Genomic DNA, 25,845 nt, shown 5'->3' with positions numbered 1-25,845 from the left:
TCTCTATTGACTCACTGTGAGATGAAAGCAACAATGAGTTCCTGAAGACTAATACAATGAGTATGATCTCTGATAGGTTGCACCATATCAGAAAGGTTTTGCATATAGACCTGGAGATAGACTCTGCCTGTTTTCTGAGAATGATCCTAGCTAAGTTATCAATAATGAGTGCAGATTGATACAACTTTTTCACTTTCTTTATGTTTCTTGATTTTATTGGATTTATTTTTTGTAATATGACTAATATGAAAATTTTTGGTATGACTGTGTGAAATTTTACAAAAATTTGTAAAAAAGGAAATGTTCAAAAAAATTTAAAAGAAAAGAAAAAACAAAGCAAAATAAAATATGGTACCCAGAACAGATCACAAAACTTTCATATGTAGGCTAACCAGAGCAGAAAACATTGAAATTTTTTTCTCCCTAGTTTTGCATACTCTGCCTGTCTTAATACAAAATAATATTGTACTAGCTTTTTTTTCGATGCCATATAACAATTTTAACTCACAATGACCTTGTTACCTACTAAATCTCATCAAATCTTTTCCAGATAAGCCACTATCTTGCTATATTTGCAGTTCTGTATGCAGGTCTGCTTTGCCAAACTAAAATACCTCTGGCCATTTATTTCTATTTCTGATTAAATAAATTTTATTAGGGAATGCAGAGGTGCAACCCTCCCTAGGGGCATTTATATTTTTAGAGGACTTTGGTAACTCTAGGGAATCTTTAAGTTTATAGAAACATTTTGGTTCTTTTTGCTTTATCTGATTTTATCATCATTATTCTCTTCTACTTGACAAAGAATAAATTCCATTAAAATCACCATTTCAGCCTTGTATTATCAACTTCAATTTCCTCACGGAAGAAAGCATCTCTGGACTCTACATTTTACCATATTTAATCAAATGAATGATCACTGCTTAGGTACAGAGCTTAGCTTGGCAAATATGGTATGGCATATCTACCATGTATCACTTGGACCTAAAGACCAGAAGCATGTAGGATGACCAACATACCACCAGCAAGCAACTGTTCCCTCCATAACTGAACTTTCTGTAAATTTCCTTTTCCTGTTAATCTTGAATCTCTATTGTCATACACATTTGCTCCATCCTGGCCTTCCATGGAGGGCCCTATCAGAAATATGAAAAATCCCGACTAGGAAGGCCTGCATGGGAGGCTTTTATAATAGGAATCTAGAATTCTTAGAAACACAGATTATTGGTGTTGGAGAGAGATCAGAGTTAAGTCAATCTGTGCTACCTATGCAGAAAATGAAGCAGAGACAAGCTGATCTCTCTGGCCAATTAGGGGCAAAGCCAAGACAACAATGTGCACCTTGATTCCTAGTTCAGGGCTCTTTCCACTATGCCATATCAGTGAGGGGAAGCAAATGTGCTGGTTCTGTTTTAATTCGGTAGAAAATTACTGGGAAGGAAATGTCAAGAAAGCTTTGGAGGAATATTTTTATTTAGAAGAGGTCACCTCATGCTAATCTAACAAACCTACCTAATGTTCCTTATCTTTGGATGACTTGGAGATCTAATCATCATCTTCTAATGGATTGAACTACAGTACCTTAAACAGAGTATATAATTCAATCAGGCTCCTTTCCAGGTGCCCCAAATGACTGCATCAGAATATACCATGGCTAGAAGGTGAAAGTCTATAAATCCTCAAGAAAGCGGTCAATAAAAAATGTTAATTCAGACAATTTTACAACAAAAATGAATTAGAGATGTGTTAAGACAGGCTGGAACAGATTAAAAAAAAAAAAATCCTGCATGACTAGGGGCTGAAAAAAAGCCTGAACTGTGAAATTTTTGAGCAGAATGGTCTTATTAAAGAGAGCAAAGTGTCTAATCCAGGACAAAATTAATATGAATGCTTAAAAAATACAACACCCACAAGGCAGTTTAAAAAGGGAAAGCCTTGAGCAATTATTTCTTGTTCCATTTCTGTAACATCTATAACTCTAGTAATGAGATGTCCACAGAAGTCTAGATATCCCTTCTAAAATGGAAGGGTCGTTTTCTTTCTTTTTTTTTTTTTTTCCTGTCATCTTTGCCAATCTGAAAGATTTGAGGTGGAATCTCAGAATTGCTTTAATTTGCATTTCTCTAATTAGCAGCAATTTAAAGCTTTTTTAAAAAAAATATATGGCTATAGATAGCCTAGGTTTCTTCCCTTGAGTATTCCCTGTTCATATACTTAGCCATTTGTCAACTGAGGACTAGCTCTCACTGTTACAAATTTCATTCAGCTCTTTATATATTTTAAAAATAAGACCTATATCAGAAAAATTTTCTACAAAGATTTCCACCCTGATCAACTGTTTCCCATTTAATCTTAGCTTTATGGTAAATGTTGGAGGGGCTGTATTTCCCCGATATATTCAAAAGAGATCAAAGAAAATAAGATCAAAGAGCTAATATATGAACAAAATATTTACAGCGGCTCTTTTTATCATGGCAAACACCAGAAGCCAAAGGGATGCACATCAATCTAGGAATGGTTGAGTAATTTGTATATAAATGTGATGGAATGTTATTATGCTGTTAGAAACAAGCAAAGAGATGACTTTAAGGAGACATGGAAAAATTTGCACAAACTGATGCAAAGTTAAATATTTAGAACTAGAAGAACAATTTATAGTGTAACATCCATATTATTTTTAAAAAATTAATTTTGAAAATTTTTTAATGATTAAATGAGCAGAAGCAGGGATTACAATTTTTACAATAATAAAAATACTGCAAAGACAAATGTCTTTTAAAAATTATAAGAACTATGATCAATACAATGATCAACCACTATTCTAGAATTCTAATGATGAGACAAACTATTTTCTACCTGACCAAGAGGGGACAGGTTTAAGGTAAAAAATGAGGAAGATGTTTTTGTATACAGCTACTGAAAAATCTATTTTGCTTGCCTACACATATTTGTTCCAAGGAATTAGTTGTTTTTTTTTTTATCTTTTTTTCCAATGGGATGGTAAAGAAAATATCTTTCTATTCATTTTAAGAACACTTAAAGAGATGGAGAGGTACAACAGATGTGGAATGCTGTATACCTCTCTTTTTGTTGAGTCGCTGTACAGTTAGTTTACTAAATTGTTTTACTTTGTCACAAAAGAGCTATTAAAGGATGGGGGTAATCTAGAAATGTTTTTAGTGTGAAAACAAAACATGTCAATAAAACTTTTTAAAAAACAGAAGGGCAGTTTTCCGGGGGGTAGCTCTTTAATGAGGCTCTTTCCTAAAGATTTACATTTAAAAATGGGAAGCACATTTCAGAGATTTTAGTTCCTGTAATTTCAGGCCCTAATGCCTGTGGTCCTCCTGTTACTTATGACTGCAAAGACTGCAGGCTTGCTTGGGGCTCAGAACCAACCCATAGACTCCAGGAACTCCCTTTGAGCCTGTTCCCAACCTCTTAAAATCCCTACCCCAATGGCTCTCTGTAAACCTTTCCATTTCCCTTATTCCACATTGCCACTTTTCAAGTGGCATCTGTAGCAGCAGCAAGAATAGTACAATGACGGCTCATAGAAATAGAAAAATAGAATGACAAAAAGACCATGAAGAGTATGACCCACAAACTCTAGAAAAGGAGAGCAATAGAAGTAAAAGCTCTAAATTCATTAAATTGGGAAATCATTCAGAGCGCTTTTTTTTTTTTTTGTATGTGAAATGTAAAATTCTACAAATTCAGAACTTAGATAAGCAAGTTTCCATATTTTTGGAGATATCTACATTAGGATTTAATATACTAACCTCTGGTCCTGTGGGTTCAAGAGAACGAGGATTACTAGACTTATAGAGTTATAAAGCACGACAGAACTGGCTATGTTAGATGGATTCTAGATGTTTATAAATAATATAGGTAATGGCTTTTTTCCCTTCTAAGTTCTTCTGTCAGTATTACTTATTATGTGACCCTGAGAGAATTCCTAATGTATTTCAGCCTCAGTTTCCTCACTGTGAAGAATAATCATATCTAGGTTCCAGAGTTGTTGGGAGGACTAAATGAAAGAATATAGCTGTAAATTTGTAAATCTGTAAACTTCAAGTGATAGATTATGTGCTAACTGCTATTACTGTTGCCATTATTGCTCTTCCTCCTTCTCTTCTTCCAGCTTTCAAAGATTTCTACAACTTACATCATTATCTGAGAAAGCTTTACTTACAATTTCTGACTGGCTGCCCCTTACTAAAAATATGTTCCTTGAATATGTGAGATCCCACAAAGTCAACACTATGGATTAACGTAAATGCCTGCCCTCTGCTCAATATCTCCAATTTATCCTGTATACAGGGTATCCTAAAAGTGTAATTTTAAGCTTTAAAAACACCAGGACTTTTGGGATGCCTTGTATATGTTGTTTGTATATAGTTTTTCATATGTTGTTTCCTTCTTTAGAGAAGGAAGTGTCTTTTGTCTTTGTTTGTATTCCCATCACTAAGCACAGTGGCCTGGCATATAGTAGGCACTAAATGTCATTAACTGAATATTTCAATAAACACTGACAATGTTTCTTTAACTAAAAACTCATGGAAAGTAGTAATAAAGTAACTAAAAATATATTCATTTTAATGAAATGTATATTTAATCAACAGATGTCAGAACTAAAACGGCTAATGGAATGGGGGTATACTCTCTATTGAGCTCTCCTCCAGAAACATTAGTGTCCTTATCTTCAGTGTAGTAAAACAGCTAGAGAAACTAAGTAATACCAATAGACAAATTTTTTGCTGACAAGTCTAGACACAGAAGTCAGAGATCTTTTAAGAAAGAATATAATTCTCCTTTATCATCAAGACTAAAAGGATAAGAATAATGTTGATCCCGCTGAGGACAATCTTTAAGATCAATTCTTCCTTCCATAGTTCTCATTTCTTTTCTAATTTTTTCATCTTGCAACTTTCATTGATTTAAAAAAAAATCTGAAATTCACTGCTTCTCTCTTCTAGGAATTCTAGTTGAATTTGTGAACAAATTCGACTATGTTTTTCTTTAAGGCTTTGCTTATAAATGTTTTGGAGTCTTCTTTTCTGGATTTGTATCTTAAGCATTATTGTCAACCTAATAGCCATTAATGATGGGATTCCATTTTTGTTTGCTCATTGTTCTAGCCTACTTCCTGATGACATTAGGACCAGATTCTGAGGACTTGTCAAGGGAATGTCTGGTTTGGTCTTTTTGGGGGATGCTGATGGTTGTAATTTCTGGCTTTCAAGATTCAACTCGGGTTGGAGACCTGTAAGCATAATGTAAGCTAGAGCAGTTTGATCACTGCCCAGCCTAATCTTCCAGACCTGCATTTAGGTCAGAGAAACAGTAAACGGTGGCTAGACTCAATTAAGATAAGCTATCTAAGAAGCTCGGCTAGTTCAGAGTGACAGACCTGTAAGCTCCCCTTTGGTCTGGAATTCCTATCCTAGTTATTTCTCTACAGGCTTTAGATTGAACTAGAGGCTCGTGAGCAGGAGACTCCTGAGTCACATAGTAGCTGCTTGCTTCTGAACTTCTTTTTTTATTCTGCAACATCCATTCCTGGCTGCAGGACCCTTCCATAATTCACCTTGGATCTATGACTGGGGATTGAATAGTGGGTGACAAAGCCAGCAGGTGGCATCTGTTCCATATCCAACTTGAGGTCAGGCCATTATGGGTCTGAGACTCATAAGTATCGGTTACCAAGTTAGGGCCTTTAGTGTCAGCTTCTGTGTCACATACACAGAACCAAATTATTTTATAATTACAGTTTTTAAAAAAGGTAAAAAGAAACAAAAGCAATGTGACCCAGCTAGATCATCCTCCTTTATTCACAATTGGCCCAGAATGTCATTTAGTGTAAGCAAAAGTCAAATTTACCCTCAAGGAATGAAGATTTCCTGTAAGTGAGGCTGCTGACTTTTTTAAATAGAGGAGTTCCAAAAAAATGTTTTCAACAATGACAGCACCATTCAAATAATTGTATATTTTCTTATGATAGTTACCTTGAAGGAAACAATATTCATTTGGATTTTTAGATTTTTTCAGTTCTCATCGTCAATGACCTTTCAGCAGCATTTAACACTGTGGTTCAACCCTCTTTCTGGATATTCTCCCCTTCTTTGTCTTCTAAGATACTAGGCACCAATAGTTCTCCTTCCTCTTGTTTAACTACCCTTTCTTGGTTCTTTTTTGGCACTTTCTCTTTTAGCTAAGTGTTGCTTCATGTTTTTGTCCCTGATTATTTTTCTCTATGTTGTCTCTCTTGACAACCCCATGACTTCAACTTTCAGATATATGTAGATGACTCCCAAATCTCTGTCAGTGACTCCTTCCCTGAGTGCCAAATAGATCTCTCCAGATGTTAAAAGAAAACAACTTCTCTACCTGTAAGTTCCATCAACATCTTAAAATCTATATACCCTATGCTACTGGGTTTGTATCCCAAAAAGATCTTAAAGAAGGGAAAGGGACCTGTATGTGCAAGAATGTTTGTGGAAGCCCTCTTTGAGGTGGCCAGAAACTGGAAACTACGTGGATGCCCATCAATTGGAGATTGGCTGAAAAAATTGAGGTACATGAATATTATGGAATATTATTGTTTTGTAAGAAATGACCAACAGGATGATTTCAGAAAGGTTTGGAGAGACTTACATCAACTGATGCCGAGTGAAATGCAGAACCAGGAGATCATTATATACTTCAACAACAATACTATATGATGATCAATTCTGATGGATGTGGCCATTTTCAACAATTAGATGAACCAAATCAGTTCCAACAGAACAGTAATGAACTGAACCAGATACACCCAGCAAAAGAACTCTAGGAGATGATTATGAACCACTACATAGAATTTCCAGTCCCTCTAATTTTGTCCACCTGTATTTTGGATTTCCTTCACAGGCTAAATGTACACTATTTCAAAGTCTGATTCTTTTTGTACAGCAAAACAACTGTTTGGTCATGTATACATATATTGTATTTAATTTATACTTTAACATATTGAACACGTATTGGTCGACTTGCCATCTGGGGGGCGGAGGGGAAGGAGGGGAAAAACTGAAACAAAGGGTTTGGCAATTGTCAATGTTGTAAAATTACCCATACATATATCTGGTAAATAAAAACTATAAAAAAAAATCTATATACTCCAGAATGAACTTATTATCTTCCTCTCAAAACCTGCTCTCTTTTCTGACTTGACTTTTATCAGTGGTACCATAATCCCCCAGGTTCTCATCTCTAGTTAGTTTATGTTAATCTGACTTCCATAATCCCTCTTTATTTTCATTCTAAGTTTAAATTTTATCTCCTACATGATGTATTTCCTAACTAGCTGTGAGCGGGTTCACCCCAACACAGTGGCACTTCATTATTTGGTTTTATGTTATAAACAGAACATACAAGCATTTATTTTTTGATATTTATGTCATACTATCTAGAGTCAACTCTTATAGAGTATATGTTCTATATCATATTCTATATTACTACCCTCTTATAGTGTCTCACACATCATTATACAGTTAGCTGAGGCAGGGATAGGAGACAGGGGAGAGACCCACTCTTCATTTCCATATTCACTGTCATAATCTTAGCAAAGGCCTCATTCTCACTTACATATACTATTTTTCCTAACCCTACTCTCTCCATGCTAATATTTTTTTCACACTGCTGCCAAAATAATCTTTCTTCTGTAGGTCAGGTGGAGTTTGACCAAAAATTCTTCAATGGTTGTTTCCTACTACCTACCAAGTAGAATTCAAACTCCTCAGTCTTGCATTTAAGATCCTCCAAAAGCTAACATCATGTTATCTTGCCAACCTCTTTACAATATTATCTGCAATATATATGTTCCAGTAACACTATACTATTTTGCAGTATCCATTATCTTTGTTAAGGTACACTGTTGCCTATTCCTGAAATATTTTTTCTCCACCTATCCGTTGAATTACAATCCATTCTTAAAGTCCAATCTAAATGCTGTTGCTATTTGTTCTCCTTTGTTGAAGAGAACCATGACATCAGGGAGGCCATGATAAGAGAGAGGGAGGGAAAGGAAGAAGGGAGAGGAGAGAAGAGGAAGAAAGGGAGAAAGGGAAAGAAAGAAGAAGGGAAGGGGATCTGTTGACCAACTGACCAGTTCCATCTGAGTCCCCAGTGAAGTAACTATTCACAGAAATTTTTTGCCTTTTTATTCTTGAAGATGACATTCTAAGGAAAGCTCTCCTTGATTCTTTCCCAAACCAACAGCTAGTAAGAACTTTTCCTGCTTTGGACCTCATGCTGTATTTGGCTCAGGCACTCATGATATACTATTTTTTATTGGTTATTTGTGGTGGACAATATACCAGAGACTGTTTTATCTAAATTATTATCTCTCAGTACTTAGCACAGTTCTCTGCACATAATAGGCACTTAAATGTTTTTGAGTTTAACTGAACTGATATTTAGCTAAAAAGTGAATCAAATGACTTTATGGGCACCTTATACATGTTTGCTCTCCACCCAAGTCAAGCAGTTCTTATAAAATTTAAAGCTTCCTCTGAAATTAGTCCTCTCCTGAACAGCCTTTTCAGTCACCTAATTTCCTTCTATATTCTAAGTTAAGTTTAAAATACTATCTCCTACATGAAGCTTTTCCTAACCAGCTGTAAGAGATGATAATTTACACTAAACACCCAACACAATGGCACTTCATTATTCAGTTGTATGTTATATATACAATGTACAAGCATTAATCCTATGATTTTTTTTGGCAGTATGTCTCCCTTAATTTAAAGAGAAATTCTTGGAGGATAGTTGCAATGTCTTTATAAACATAAACTCAATTCATAGTGTCTAACACAATATTATACATTTGTTGTGGGGGGAGAGAGATCAATAGAAGGATACCCCTCATAGCATCACCCAATCAATATTACTTTGCAGGAACTATTTTATAGCAAGGATTTGCAAAGCTACAATGGTGATGGGTATAATATACTGCAGCTGATCACCCAGGATAAAAATTGTATATTCAGCAATAATACAAGCTAGCACTTCAAGTTCAACAGCATTAACTTCCCAAAGACCAATCTGTTTACTGTCATCACAATGGAACGATCATCCTTATGAATTTCCAAAAGTTATTTTTAATTTTAATTATGTTAATACATTGTTTTATTTAACATTTATTACCAGGATATACTCTGAAGTCTCAATAAATACTTACTTTATATCTGAATTTTATTGCTTCAAAAGGAATTTCCCATTTCTAACATTTCTTATGGGGTTAACTATACAAAAGCACCGTGGATTTGAAATCAATGGTATCTGGCTTCAAATCCACACTGTTTAATATCTGCTTAATCCTGGAAAAGCTAACTTCTTAGGGACTCAGTTTCCTCACAGATATAAATGAAGAGTCAAAACTAGAAAATTACTAAGTTTACAATTCTAAATTCTATACTTCCATGTTGTTTCACCCAGTGTGTCAAGTTTCTGTGAAAGAAATTAAGACAGCAGATGATTTACTGTGTGAGGGTATGTCCTCTGAAAACTCACAATCCTAAATAGGAACAACCTGATATTCATTCTGTCCCTATAGAGTTGTTCTCTCCAAATAAAGTTGCTTTGTCTCTTCCCAAACAGGGAGCCACTGTTGACCACTGAATTCCTGATTTTTTTTTTTTTTAACATTCTCAATCAAATTCCTTACGCAATGGTTAACTATGTGAAAGTTATATTCTGTGAGGTTTATTTAAAAGACCTATCAGATAGATTTTTTAACTTTGCCATTTTACATCTATAAGTATCACTCTGCGTTATCATGGACATGCACCATGCTTTGCCTGATTTGTCTCAGACCCACAGACATTCCCCAGATTCATCCCATTTCATCTAAACATACCTCTTCTAGAAGTCGTGGATCCAGGCAGTCTCCATCATCATTAAATAAAGAATCCCAGCTCTCCTCTGTAGAAGCACTTTCATCATTGGAAGAAGGATGAGCAGCTTTCAGTTCTGATTGTTGGTCTGAAGACACCATATATCCTACTTTCCCAAGAGCATCATTCTCATCTGTTTTGAACTCTTCACCAGTTCTTAGATTATTCAAAGACTCTGTGATGTCATCTGTACCATCCAGATCACTGTTCAAGGCCTTGTTGGAAAGCAATTCACTCCTATTTAACATACAGAGTTCGGAGTCTAAACAGGAACCATGATTGCTGGATGCTTCCTCCTTTATAGGTATTAAAGAGGTACATTCTGACAAGTCCTTTGTTAGTCCTCCCATTGACTCCTGATAACTGGATGAACTATCTTCAGTGTAACTGTCTGCACAAATTGTTAAGCGGCTTGAATTTTCATTCTCACACTCCAAGCTGTTAGCTACTAGAAGAGGGGTTATGTAAGTACTTACTCCCATACAGTCTAGCAAACTATTGATGCTGCTACAAGCCTGTTCAGTGATTCCACCCACAATTGTCGAGGTACTGCCCACACATGTCTCATCAGATATGCCATCTGTAATGCTCATACATGCTTGGTTAGTATTGTCACTATCATTCTGTTGCTCCCTACCTGTAAATGTTTCATCAGCAGAGTCACTTAAATTATCAGGGTCATAGCACCTGGGTGCTTCATCAGGAGGGTCACCCTTCTTCTCAGACTCTCCTCTCATGTAAGGTGGATCCATAATGTCACTGGCATTCTCTAATATGCTGACTGTGTGCATGTGACTAGGGTTAGGATCCCCAACCTCATGCACACTATCCACACTTGTCTGATCCAAGACGCCAGCTGCACTGCTGAGGAACGCTGGATCAGTTAGGTCACTGACATTCTTAGGTTCAATGGCCATATGTGCTTGATCGCTGATACTCTTTGGGCTCCCCTGAATAGCGGTACTGAGCTTCAATATGTCACCTGTTGTACAGATGATTTCTTGCACAATTTCAGAAGATGAGTCTAGTTGTGTGGATGTTAGCACATGGTCAGGATTCAAAATAGAATTGCAACCTACCAGATCATCTGAAAACTGAGAACTAGACACCATCTCTACTACTTTACAATCAGCATTAACACTGTTTTTCAAGTCCTCTTTTTCATAGCTCATCCCACTTAGTTCTTCCTTTCTGAAATCACATAATTTCACACTTTGGAATGGTATATTTGAAGTCTGAGTCTCGCAGGTTTCCGTATTAGATTGTGAAATAAGTAGTCCTTGTGGTACTGTCATATTGTTGCTTTTGGAATCCATAAATCTCTCTTCTTTCTTTGGTTTAAAATGTATTTGTGAAGGTACTTTGGAGAAACTACTAGGATTTAGGATCTTTTGTTGATTTTTGTTGAACATTTCTTTGGACTCTGCAGTTCCTTTTTGAGTATGGAATTTTCCTCTGTTTTTTTCTTTGAAGTATGTACCTTTTTTTGATTTTGAATTAGGTCTCTTTCCATCCCTGGCTTTGTGCTCTTGTCTGCTAGGATTACTAATAGGTCTCTGAAGTTCAGAACTAGCTCTGAAGACATCATTCTTCGAGGGCACATGACTTTCTTCTTGCCCTTGCTTCACTATAGCATTCAGGTGACTGTAACTCATTTCCTGATGACTTGATAAAGGAAGTACTGAACCTCTTCGAGCTTTGGGTACATAAAGGGCCATATCTGGCTTTCTGGCCCGAGGTCTGCATTTCTCAACATCAGGCTGCATGATGCTACCTCAATCTGGAAGAAAAAGAATACTTAGTATACCTTAATTAGCTACTAGATATAAGGCAGCTACAAGTTTGGTTTTTTTCCATTCTGGAATTGAGGTGGTGATTTACTAATTTGGGGTAGGGGTGGGGTGGTTTACTAATTTAAGGTCAATAATTTACTTTTAGAAATGAAAGTTGCTGGGGGTGGAGGGAATTACCCTGGAAAAGAACTAATCAGCCAAACAACCAAAAAAACATATTCCAAAATAATCTATGAGCCCACAAATTACATCTCTGACTTTGTTCTTTATTCACAATTCCTTTGTTCTACTTTATACTTCCTGTTCTTCACATTAAAAACATCTTTTCTTTCATGAGCCTTTCAACTTTTCAACAATTTACCTTATTCGTGGCTACAACATATCCAAATCAGTAAGAGTGGGAGCCAAGGAATGAAACCATGCTCTGGGTGCTTAGGGGTTATATTACAGAAGAGACCCAAGACTTGTCCTTGTAAAAGTGTAAGATAAAAATCAAAATGAATGAACTGAAGTAAAGAACTGGGTTATTAATTACATTCATGGGTTGGAAAATAGAAGAGGTTAATCAAAAATATTTTCCTAAAAAAAAGGGGCTTTCAACTGTAACCTGTAATCATAGGATCAGAGACTTGAATTAAAAGATGTCTTAGAAGTCATTTAATCTCATCAGCCCATTTAATAGAGGAGGAACCTGAAGCTTTGGAGAGGTTCAATGACTTGCCAAAAAGCACACAGGAAGTAAAGCTCAGATATAGGAACAAGAACCCCAATCTTTGGACTTCACTTACCAAAGAAGCAAGCAGTAGCCTATAAATTAACTTTAACTGTGACCATGGAAGAATTTTTTTTATATGGCACAATAACAGAACTCCCTGGGTTAGGGAGGGAAAGGAGGAAAGAAGAGAGGCTGAATATCTAGCAAATGGTAAAATCATCACTTTCTGAAGCCTATTTCCTGCGTCTACATTACAGGTCTGTGGAATTTAACTAGGTGGATAAAGGGCTCCTCCTCTGTTCCCTATTTCTTTCTTTTTCTTTTTCTTTTTTTTTTTTCCATTCTGAATTGTGGCTGAACAATCCTTTAAGGTGGGCCAAAGTTTGGAAACAAGAGATCAGAAGATTTTTTAGCTAGAATGGAGTGCACCAAATACTAGTATAAGGTAGGAAAGAAAGACCAAACATGAAGACATGACAAAATGATGATAGCCACCGTTCAAAGTTCATGTTTTAACCTGACAGGAAAAAAAAACACACAAACACAAACACACACACACACACACACACACACACACACACACACACATACACACACACACACACAATAATTGTTCCTTTCACTCCATTGCAGATGATTATTACTTTTTTCTAGAGGTTACTCAAAGTCAGATGGGTAGGAAACCAGCAAAAATAGCACAATAGGAGCTTAGCTCTCTGCCACAAATATTCCAACAAAGATTAAGGAAGACCACCAAATAGAGAAGTGGTTGGGAAATTCAAAGGGAAACCAGGCTCTGAACCTAAAACAGGGTCCCCAATCTAGTACCCTCTAGTGTACTGAGGGTAGGACCAGCAGCTCTATACCAGGGAAAAGAGAACAAAGTCACGGATTCAGCATAGCTAAAGACTGGGAGGGCACACTGAGCAGGAAGTGGGAATAAGCACAAAGTACATCATTCTGACCCTAGACTAGGATCTCCAATTCAGTCCTAAGATCCAGGCGGAAGATCTGCAGATCATTACCAGAGTAGAGAGTTCAGATCAAGGCCTAAAATTCTGTCATTCTGAATTTGTAAAGCTTTACAGTTAACTGGGGCTAGCAGATATCTCTCCTGAAGCTCCAAAAAGGGAAAAATCTGTAGCTGTATCACTCAGACCCACATAGGTTGGAGAGCCTGAAAAGCCTCAATTAGACTTCTCCCCCTTCCCAGATCACACCAGTTAAGAGAATAGTTAAGAAAAATCTGCAATTCCCTGGTCAGAGCCAATGGTTATAATTCTTGAAGAATATTTAATGGCCAAAAAACAGAAACAAACAAGGCCTCAAAACTCCAGAAATGTGCAAAACCAGTGCTAATAAAAAGTCTGAAATTCAGGAAGCCTGGAAGAATGATAAACCAAACAAAAAAACTACGATAAAGAACTCTTATGGAACCAGAAATATCTAAGAAGAGAGTAAGTCTATAATATTTAAAAGCAGTTTTAAAGAAAAACACTTTGTCACAAGAGCAGAAGCAATAAAGCAAAAGTTTAAAAATCAGTTTGTAAATTAAATGAGTGCTTTAGAGGAACAAGCAGAAAAGATTGATGTGCTAGAAGTAAGGAGACTCATCTAAGAGAGACTTCCTGAAAACAAACAGACCAAAAAGAGCTCACAGGGAGTCCCTCTCCACTCCCAGGCTCCTGACCTCAGTGCTCTCCTTCCCCCTACTTTCTTTCTCAGGCACATATCCAATGAGTGATCCAGCTCTGTCAGTTCTACCTTCCTAATGTCACCTGCACACACCTCCTTCTCTCATCTGACACTGGCAGCCCCTTCGTGCAGCTCTTTAACTCATACCTATGCTATTCCAACAGATTTCCTGCTGCAAGTCTTTCTCCACCCATATCCATCCTCTACTCAGTTGTAATATGGGTCTTCCTAAAATAAAGGTAGACCATGTGACACATCCCATTGCCCACATTCCATACATTCCAGTGACTCCCTAAACCTGAAGCATCTAATATAAAATCCTGTTTGGCATCTGAAATCCTTGATGACGTGGCTCCTTCCTACCTTTCTAGTCTTTCTTATACTTTTTTCCTCTTCAGGAACTTGGCTTACATCCCTCTTTCTAAAGGAGGCACCCTCTCCAGGATTACTTTTTAAAATCTATTTTGTATGTACCTTGTACCCTTCTCCCCTACCTCCACTTTTAGAACATAAGCTCCTTGAAGAAAAGGATTATTTCATTTTTATTTTTATATCCCCTTAACACAATGCTGGTACATGCAAAGTGCTTAATAAAGGCCTGTTGATGAGAGCTGGCATAAGGGTTTTATGTATATAAACCCTTATGCCAGCTCTCATCAACAGGCCTTTATTAAGCCATATATATATATATATATATATATGAAAGATACTTTGAAAATAAAAACAGCAAAATTTGTTAAAAGATGGAATATAATATGTGGGCTGAAACAAGTGAGGTTTCAATAGATACTGAAATTCTGAGCCTGGGTGACTGGAATGATGGTGATATGTCCTTGACAGCAATAGGGAAATTGGAGGGGAGAGAAGCTGATGGGAAAAAGACGAGTTTTGTTTTGCCTATGTTGCATTTGAAAGTACTACAAGATATCCAGTTTAAGATGTTCATTAGGTGGTTGGTAAATAGGACTATAGCTCAGTCTGGGGCAAAGTACAATGAGCCTTTTATCTTTCTCCTATACAACATTGTACTTTTATTAATGTAGCTTAAAAGGGAATGAATTTTTTAACAGCCTCATATATGCCATGGTCTCACTGAGCTTTTAGTAAACTAGAACCCCCAGGTATTTTTCCTATGAACTATTTTCTAGCCAAATGTTCCCCATTTTAGCTTAGTTCCCCATCAGAAAAGTAAGCTCAAAGGTCATCATGTCCACCATCCTTATTTTATAGATGAGGAAAATGAGGTTCAGAGAGATCACTTAAAATGGTGGGGCTCACATCCAGGTCTCCCAGACTCCAAAGCCAGCACTATACACCTTTTCCCCTTTATCTTCACTGATAAATTCTGTTTTGGAAAATGGGCAGGGTATGCTGAGAAATTGACAGGAAGCATGTCTTATTTAAATTGTGTATCTTCTCCTACATCCAGCACACAGCAAACATTCATTAATTTTTTTTTTTCCCCATGAAAACATTTAATTAGAATTATTAGATTACAAAATACTTAAGAGTCATAATACCTGGGTGGCTTAATGCCTTCATGGACAAAAAAGAGTAGACTTTGTGTACTTTGCACTTTTTAATAAAGGCATCATAAACTTATAACCGGAAGAAACATTAGACACAATCTCATCATTCTCATTTAGAGAGGAGTGTAAACCCCTTAGGATATACTTCATATCCTAAATATTGAAAAGTAGCATGTCTTTGCATTTTTTCTGGAGCTATGTACAATTTGTAATTCCTTAGTGTTTCCATGGTCTTTTGTAGATATGCTTCTAACATTTGCTCCTCAGGTGCACATCCCAATATATCATCCATGTAATGTAATAACATTACTTTTGGAAATGCTTTTCTTACTGGAGTAAGAGCAGCAGCTACATTTGACACATAGTAGGGCTATTTTTCATTCATTTCAAAACTGTCCATTCATATCTTTTATAAGGTTCAGCTAAATTAACACAAGGCCCTGAAAAGACAAATCTTTTCATATCCTCCTTATCCAAAGGGATAGAATAGAAACAATCCTTAATGTCTATAACCTACGGAGGCCATTCTCTAGGCAACTGAGGAGATGGAAGTCCAGGCTGAAGAGTTCCCATAGTTTCCATCTGTTCATTTATCTTTCTTAAATCAGTCAACATCCTCCATTTTCCAGATTTCTTTCTTGCAACAAATACTGGGGAATTCCAAAGACTTAGAGGAGGTTATAAGTGTCCTTGGTCAAGTTGCTTTTGCAGGCAGGCCTTCAATAGCAGCCCTACCTGAAAAGTCAGAAGTACTCTACTATAATCCTAACTGTTGTAAAATGTCTCTTCCCACAGATTGATGGGGATTTTTTCTAATACAAAAGGAGTAAAAACTCCCGTTTTACCTTCAAATGTCCATCTCAGAGATGCCCTATTGGCTCCAGCTGTGAAGCACCACACTCCTTAATTTCATTAGCACTGTACTTAACTCCTTTCTTGTCTAATTCTTCATGCTTTTCAGCTGTTTTGTCAGTAGCTTTACCCCTCCTCCTCTTTCTTCTTTTTCCTTTTTAGTTTTAGAAAAAACTTATGTAATTCCCTAAAGCCAATTTGTATTATGTTGTATATATAAAATGTTTCTTTAGGAATTGAATCAGGATCATTATCATTGTAATATTCAATTAGTTGCTCTCCCACTATTTTCTATTTATCTGGCTCTAATTTTTCTTCCTTAGAGAACCAAGGAGACATGCATTCTAATGTTTCTAAGAGTCCAATGATCTGCTTTCAAGTTACAATCAAACCTTGGTTTTTTGTTAGTTTAACTATCCATTCTAGTCACTTCCCTTGGGATAGGGAAGGTTCTTTTCTAAGCATTTATCCCATTTCAGCTGAAACACTAGTTTAGCCTTACCAAAATTTCCTGCTTCTCTATTTTTGTACTCACCTATTTCTGGGTCACCAGGACTTCTCCGATGAACTCCTGATCGTGACAGTTGAACTGCTGAGTGAAAATCCTTATGCCTCAAGTTGGGCTAGCTTTCTGAAGGTCCTTCAGACAGGCCTTGGTCTCAGCAGGATGGACATCATGAGAATGGTCAAGAATAGAGTCTAGATTATTTATTCTGGCCCAGTCTTGATCTTAGTGCAGGAGGCAGGACAGCCACCACAAGGCTGGTCAAAGACAGAATGTCTATCTTTCAGTCCTTGTTAGCCCTTATATATCTTATTGTAATTACATCATTTCAGTATACCTACCCAGTATGTGTGAACTAGAGAACTATTACCATACTAAGTACTAAGTATATATGTGAACTAGAGAACAATCATTTCATCAATTCTACTGAGTTAACATCTTGTTTCAAGTATATTTCTCCAGAGTTCCACCTTCTACAGAGAAGGAAACTAGGGACCTTAGGGGCGAAATATATTATGTAGGGTGGTAAAAGGAAGAAATGAGACCTGAACTCACATTTTCTTACATAAAATCTATTTGGTCAAGTTGCCCTTCCATCCGACCCAAATTTTGTTTTTAAGAACTTTGGAGAAAAGATTTCATTTCTATTGGCCTCAGATTCTTTATCTATGAAATGAGTGAGGCATTCACTAAATTCTTGTTGAATGAACTGGTGGTAGACTCCTCACTCTTGTTCACCTTGAGGGACCACTGTTTAAAGGCCAAAGTATTTATACAAGGGAGAAAGGGAGTGTATGAAGCATATGATATTCTCTGAGGTGATGGATATAATATGAGTCTTCAGAAAAGGGAAGGGACTTAAATTTATAAGTTAAAATAATCATGATAACAAATTTATATCACTGGTTCTTGAATAGATAGGAATTTGAACAACGCCTTCACAACACTCATTTACATAAATGAACTAGTGATATTCTAAGGTTCCAGTTGATTCCTTTGGCCAAAAAAATGCTGTTTAAAAAGACTAGTGCTAACCAAGAAAGGATAGAATTTAGGATTAGGGATTGAAATATAATACTGGGAAAAAAAAAAAAAAAAAACAAGAATTGGTAGGGTATGAAAAAAAAGGGTCAAGAGATATTAAAAGGTTAAGAAATACTGGTATACTTGTATAAATAATAAGGAAAAACACAGCAATCTGAATATATATATATATATATATATTTAATATTAGCAAGGTTCTCTAACCTAACATTTCAAAAGCCTAATGCAGAAATAAGAACTAAAAAAGTGCCCTTCGTTTGCATAGGAGGCTCACTTTAAAGCAGGCTTAATCCAAATACACCACAGAGCTACTCATCTGGGGCATAATAATAGGAAAGATTCTACTTGGACAGCAGAGATATGACTTCACATTTAAATAACTATGGAATCTGTTAATGAACCACAACTGATTCTGCTGTAGTTTTCTTAACGCACCCTTCCGTAAATGCACTTGCACCAGTTAATACAATGAGATATTTCATACTTGAAAAAACAGAATAATTTCTATGTATGCTTAGGAGTAGTGCACTCTTACTTCTGTTCAAAATAGATGGTAGAAAATTTATTATTATATTTTAGATCAATAACATGAAATCAATAACTTGTAACACTTAGGGGAAGCAGGAAACTGCCCTGGGACTTCTCTAAAGATACTTTAGGATGAAACTGAATTTTATGAAAGAAAATGTGAGTTCAGGTCTCATTTTTTCCTTTTACCACCCTACATAATATATTTCATCCCTAAGGTCCCTAGTTTCCCTCTCTGTAGAAGGTGGAACTTTGGAGAAATATACTTGAAACAAGATGTTAACTCAGTAGAATTGATGAAATGATTGTTCTCTAGTTCACATATATACTTAGTACTTAGCATGGTGATGTAATAGTTCTCTAGTTCACACATACTGGGTAGGTATACTGAAATGATGTAATTATAATAAGATATATAAGGGCTAACAAGGACTGAAAGATAGACATTCTGTCTTTGACCAACCTTGTGGTGGCTGTCCTGCCTCCTGCACTAAGATCAAGACTGGGCCAGAATAAATAATCTTGACCATTCTCATGGTGTCCATCCTGCTGAGACCAAGGCCTGTCTGAAGGACCTTCAGAAGCTCAAAGTATTAAAAAAAAAAAAAAAAAATTTCAAAAGAAAAATCATTTCTTCCGTTTTCCTTATCAATACTCCCACCAGAAACTTGAAAATGTTTTGGACTCTAGTCCAATTAATAGTAATAATAGAAATAAACCTGGGTTCATTTTCATTTAGTCACTCTAAGAAAAAGGGGAAACTTCAAATTTTTGTGGTAACATATTTAGAAATGTATTGTTCAATGGTCATAATTTCCTAGGAGAAAGGAGGTGGGTCAGATTTTAACAGTATTCTTACCAGCAAAGATGTACATTTGACATGAAAAACGTGAGAGATAAAGCTCAATAAAAACTCTAGTCTTTAGAAGTTCCTATAAAATGCAGCTGGATACACTGACTCTTTAATCACGACTCAGCTTTGAGATTTGTCTACCTAAAGGCCAAAGAGTAATTAGTGTTAGCCTTAATGAAGTTACATCAGTCTCAAAATCAATTCTCTTCTTAAAACCTGAGGCCACAGATTCGTACTTTAATTCTTCGGTCACTGCTTATTACTCCCCTTGACTTACTGAGCTTTGTCTGAGTGAAGACAAAAAAAGCGATCACCTGTCAGTTGTCAACAGCCCCTGATCTATTTTACTAATAGAATAATTTCCAAAACATACTGGGGATACTTTTGTTCTGAAGAGTTTCCAAAATGTGGAGTGGTAAGAATATCCTGGGCTTCTGTAGATTCTTCAAACCATTTTGTGCATCTAAATGCAGTTAATTTTTCCCAAACACCAATTCCCCCCCCCCCAGGAATAATGAATAAAGTCCAAAGTCCTAAACCTCTACACAAATAGGCCCCAACTCTGATTCCAATTGCTCTCAAACATAAATCCTCTGCTCTAACCAAATAAACCCATACTCATCTCCTTTTCTGAAATGACTGTATGCCATCTTCAAGCAAACCTTCATGCATTCTTCAAAAGGACTATTTGGAATGCTGTGACTTGCTTAGAGTTTATCTTGACCACTTTTGCCAACACTGACTTTTATCTCTTTTTGACTAATGTAGCACTTATTATCTATATCATCCATTTTTATACTTAGAAGATCTCAAATTGCTTAAAAGCTTTATCCATGAAAGGTTTATCTTCAGAACTATGCCACTGGCTTCCTAAAAGCAGAGATCATTTTATATTTCTTTTGAATCCTCTATGACAACTAATATGACAGTGGGCACCTAATAGGGGCTCAATAAGGGAGCTGGTTAACTAACTAAAAACTAAGTTTTTCAGAGTGGAAAACTGAAGAAAATGTCCATTTAAATGACCTGTCTCAAGCCAACCCCCCTCTCCAAAAAAAGGAATCCTAAAACCACTGAGTTCCCTGTTTCTACCCCAAACTTCAACACATGACATTGCTTTTGAATTATTTTCTGGTTCTCACAAGAACTTAAGGATTCTCCCCAACTAGACTGAAAGATAGGGAGATTGTCTTTTATTTTTTAAATCTTGAGTACTTCCAATTACATACAGTAGGTGCTTAATCAATGCTTAGTGAATGAGTGTTGAATGAATTTTCACTGATTGCTGTTTTGAAGGCTAGCTATTTGCCTATCAGATTTCCATGAGAGAGATACAAAGGCAGTTCCCATGCTTTTCTTTGTCCCCATACACATGCCTGGTAGGTGCCCCTTTCTGGTGGAAAGATTTATTTTTCATCATCTTTGGCACAAATACTAGAATGCTATCTGCCAGGCCCCATGCCCCGATAAATATGCATCCACAAGCATTTATGGAGATAGATGGCTGGTGAGGAGGGGGCACTCCTTGGTCAGATCCCAATGCTGGCCTGTGGTTAGGGGGAAGAGAAAGTGGGGGAGGGGTGTGGCCCTGTGATTAATCACTGCCCACTCTGTTTAGGGGTATTCATCACAGCCCGCTGTCAGGTAAATCACTGGAAAAACACCTCTTCAGTAATTAATGTGAAGTGACGGATGGACAGCCCCTGGGCCCATTAATCAGGAACATCAGCAGCCTACTGAGATTATGAATGTCAGGATGCATAAACTGCCGGTGGATCAATAAGGCCAGGAATTCATCCAAGGCTCTCATTTCCGAGGCATCTCCGGTACATTAGGCTCCCTTCAACCCCTCCCCCAATCTAAAACAAAAAAACGAAGACTTTAGAACAAAGAATGGGGGTCTTTACTGTGAAGTGGGCTGTGACATCCATATAAACATATCAAGGACACTGACCATGGCCAGGGAGAGGCATTTATTACCCAAGAACAGGGTAGGTGGCAAATGGATAAACAAATGGTATCAAATAAATTCCCTCAGAATGCAAACTGAGATGAGACAGTCCAGCAATCAAGGAGATATAGTTAACAATCAATTATCCAGAGGCTGATTATTTAGTTTATGGATTATCTAATGTATTTATCTCCTCCTTAGCCTCCCAACTCTATTCTTCATCTTCATATTTTGGCTATCTCATTTCTAGTAAGCACCATGAACTCACAAGACTTTAGATACCTGCTCAATGCCCTCAATTTATACATAAGATACCTGAACTTGAGAGTGCTGAAATACCTTGTCCAAAGTCATACAGATAGTGCCAGCAGCAGCACTGAAACCTCTGTCCTCAATTTTTGGGTGTTTCCATAGTTTTAGCCACTTGCTAACAACTGTGGAAAGGATGCAAAAAGGATTTGGATTATATGTGAATTTACTTTTAACCATGTCATACCCATCCTCCTCCAGTTTGTAGAAACCTAAGAATTTCCCAGAGGCTCCTTCAAAGACAAGACTATACCATTCTCAGTACATTTCTCAGTTGTAAGGTGTTCCGTCAATAGAAGAAATGGATTTAAAGCTAATTTCTGGTAGGATCCCAAATGAAAATGAAAATCAGCTAAATACTATTTCTTTCCCAGATAAATACTATTTTCAAAGAGAAAAATTCTACTTCAAATGTTTCTATTCAACCTGACAAAGTTACCCTTTGCTCAAGCTCCACATTCACTCAAACTTCAATTAAATTGAATATGGAAGGCAAAGCTGCTGCCACTGCCCCATATTGTAGTACAAGCTAAGCTAGCAGTGACGGGAAGGAGATTGTACTGCTTTCCACATCCCGCCAAGCCCCACTGTTATACTTTGTGGTCAGACCTCAGCCATGGCTGCAACTATTGGTTAGAAAGTGTCTCAGAGTTCCTGCTGCCTGTTCCGCTAAATCTCATTTCATCCTACTGATGGATAGATGGATGGATAGATGGCTGCTTGGTGAAAGCAGCATTATCAGCCAGCTTCTATGGAGCCTCTACATGATGGATGGAACTCGTTCTGCTTTCTCCAAACCACCATCGATCTAAGCCATATATCAGCGGTCAGAAGCCCAGTAATATTAAGATACATAATCAGGTTAAACCTCCTGAAAAGAAATCCCAACACTTGCTTTGCCCTAATCATAAACATGGCTGAAAATATAATTTCATTCTCTCTAGATGATGGTCCAATGGACTCTACCAATTTACAGCTCAGAAGAAATAGCTGAGCTCAATTTTTAGTAGGGTTTGAAAAACTACATCAAAAGTCAGAGATACCCATGCATGTCTAACTTATCAGCTCTGGGAAAATGTACTATAGATTCCATGAAAGCAGGGGACATAGCTATCTATGTGTATATTCATGGGTATGAGTGAGAATCATTAGAATTTCCCCCAAAATCTACTCAAGACTTTTGTCAATCATGGAATCAACAATCTTATAAGTCCTTTGAGGCCTGGAGTATAACACCTAATCTTTCTGTACTCAAACTAAAGGTGCTAAAAACCAGGACAAAAGGGCAAGCAGCCCAATCCCTTATCATCAACAGTCCCACAGGAGCTACTTTAGTGGGCTGACTTGCCTAGTCTATGCCAAATTCTGAGACACTTTTCAAACTCTATTTCCTCTTCTACCCTTCAAAAACTGGATGCAGGCTGATGCCTATATTTTCTAACTGCATTTCTGCTTATGCCCTTCTCATTGTTATGAATTTCTGGCCCAAGTTCTCAGATCTCAAACCTATCAACTAGACAGTCACATCTTATCTCATTTGTTTTGGAATGAAAGCCTGTACTGATCTAGTCTTCTGGACTGGTACCAGTAACAGCTACCTGACTTAATTCATTTATAGATTTCAGAAAAAGCTCATGGGCAAGGTACTTAACTATAATTTAGCGATACTAGAACAAAGGAAATTTGCCCCTTTGTCCCAAAGCCCCTGAGTAGTGTTTTAATTTTGCAATGTATTAGAGCACCCATCAAGTCTAACCAAGAGATAGTCAGCTTTGCCAGCACTGCAGAGTGAATGGCCTCCCTCTACTACACTGGAGATATACCTCTTTCTACCCCAGAGTAAATAAATCATCCAAGATGAAGTGCCAATCATAATAAGTAAGAAAACACTATATATCTATGAATTTGGCAATTAAAAATCATAAGAAAGTATATTCTGGAATGGAATAATAACCTTAATGCCTTGTGTTTATACCTATGGATCCATCAGTCACTTCAGTTATTCCTACAGTTATGTCTCCACATGGACAGAAATACTATACCATCGTAGGAAGTGACCAGGTCTGACCAGCCACCTCTGTACCTGCATATGCCTTATTTCAAGGCTAATCAAACATCTGATTGGACCTTTTTGCCTACATGTTATCCTACTTACCTTTACCCAAGAACCTAGTGCTGACCCAGAGACTTTGTGTGGGAGAGAGCTCTGGCTATAGTCTGGAACAATTTAATGGAAATATAAACTAGCAGATTCAATGAAAATTATAGTGGCTACAAAAATCTAAGATTTTAAAAATAGCCAGATTAAGGGAAACACATAGAGCTTACCCTTAAAATGATACTTCCCCAAAGAGTATACCATTTTACTTGGATGTCAATAGTTTAAAGTATTTTGGGGGGGAAAAAGGGACTGGGAAATAAGGGAGCAACAACCCTAATATTTTTAAGAGGCATTAAAAAGAATAAAATTGCATTAACATACAAGAGTTTTTTTTCTCCCTTTACCTTGCCTTTTATTTTAGTTTTACTATTATTTTAATCAGAAAAGATCCTGCTAAGTGCACAGAATTCGGGTTAAAATTAAATTCATAAAGAAACTACCTAAGAACAGAACTAAATAGAAAGAAAATAATGTTTAAAAATTCAAAGCACTTATTTGTGGCAGATTAGCTACTGAGAAACAAACACATGTTTCTCTTTTTCTCATTCCTAGGTAAAATATTTGGCCAAGAGATTCTATTCTTTCAATAATGACTCTGAAAGTATGAATATTTCTATTTTGTAAGCGAATCTCTTACTATACTGATGTTTATACTCTAATAGGACACAGAGTTTTCTTTCTGACAATAAGGATCAGAATTAGATATTTAATAAATAGAAAGGCCACATATCATTGGTGTCTCATCAAAAGTAGCACTGATTTCTAACAAACTATAGTGAAGTATGTGATGTGGCTTTGGGGAAGAAACGAATGGAACAATGGTTTGTAGAAACAACAACAAAAAAAAAAGATTGAAAATCACTCTCCTAGAAGAACAACTAGAATGACTAATAAGACAAGGAGCTAGATCAGCCCTCATTCCTATTTACCAAGGTTTCTAGACCAGTACTGTCCACAGGCTATACTGAAAGAGGCAAGAAATTCTTTCAATAGACCACTGTGATCTGGATCAAGGCTAAGCTTAATCCCTCTGGTGGGCAGAAGATATCACTGCAACAACTGCTAATAAACTGCTTCCCTCAACTGCTGATGCAATCAATCAGTACAGGGTTAAGATGTAATCAATTAATCAATCAATAAGCATTTAAGTACCTATTACCACCAGGAATTCATTTCAAAGACAAAGTAAATTTTAAACAAAATAAATATTCTGAAAAAAATAGTGGAAAAAACGTAGATGTTTTCTTCATCAATGGGTATGATAAATGACATTATCCATAATCTTAGACAATAGCTTCTTGAAAATAGATTTTATGTCATATTTTTGAGTTCCCACTTTTCAGGCATATTGTTTTACACACAGCAGGTGTTTAATAAATGTCTGAGTTGAAATTAATTAAATGATTGCAAGAAAAATGCCATATAAGGACTGGTCAAGAGCTTTATTCTACAAAGACTATTTAGCATTTGAGAAAACACTGCTTCCCACCTTAAGTACTGCCCAAACTGACTTTACTAAAAGTAAACAACATCTCTTGGGCAAGAAAAAAAAGAATATCATTTCTTTTATTTGTTTAATTACCTATATAATTCCCTAATAAGAGGGTGCTGCTTTTGTTACTTGACTGCTTTCTGAACTAGTAAATTTTTATGCTAATTTTCAGCATATTTCACCCAATATGATAACCCTTCCCTTTTCAAAGGCAATTTCCCATACAAGTTTCATTTCCCTGGTACAGAAAAACAATCGGTAATGATAGGCATTTAAAAAAAAATAGTCTTTTATTCAAATGGTTACAAAATAATTTGGTTGTCTATTATGTCAAATAATGGTTTCTGGTCAACACACCCATAGTAAGGACCCTAGAGGTGAAAGGAGTGAGACAAGTATGCCTGTGATTCTTACAATAACTTATTGACTTTACAAATATTCAAAATTTTCCTTTTGCAAAGACTCAACAAAGTTCTAGGACTTGTC

General features: G+C 36.5%; 1 protein-coding gene across 4 annotated transcripts in view; it reads right to left on the bottom strand.

Moving 5' to 3' along the window:
- Nucleotides 1–25,845, bottom strand: part of R3HCC1L (R3H domain and coiled-coil containing 1 like) — a 91,196-nt gene that overhangs the window by 29,883 nt on the left and 35,468 nt on the right. For 3 of the 4 annotated variants that reach the window (XM_074296022.1, XM_074296021.1, XM_074296023.1), the window contains one exon: nt 9,896–11,712. In XM_074296022.1, the coding sequence (XP_074152123.1) occupies nt 9,896–11,698 (1,803 nt within the window). In that variant the 5' untranslated portion in view covers nt 11,699–11,712. Of the gene's footprint in view, nt 1–9,895; nt 11,713–17,051; nt 17,163–25,845 lie in introns of those variants that run through there. The other variant, XM_074296024.1, reaches the window with a different exon arrangement.

Source organism: Sminthopsis crassicaudata, chromosome 2 (genome assembly GCF_048593235.1).
Source record: "Sminthopsis crassicaudata isolate SCR6 chromosome 2, ASM4859323v1, whole genome shotgun sequence".
Classification (NCBI taxonomy): Eukaryota; Metazoa; Chordata; class Mammalia; order Dasyuromorphia; family Dasyuridae; genus Sminthopsis; species Sminthopsis crassicaudata.
The sequence above is the reverse complement of the archived record's forward strand: the minus strand, read 5'-3'. Positions and strand labels throughout refer to the sequence as shown.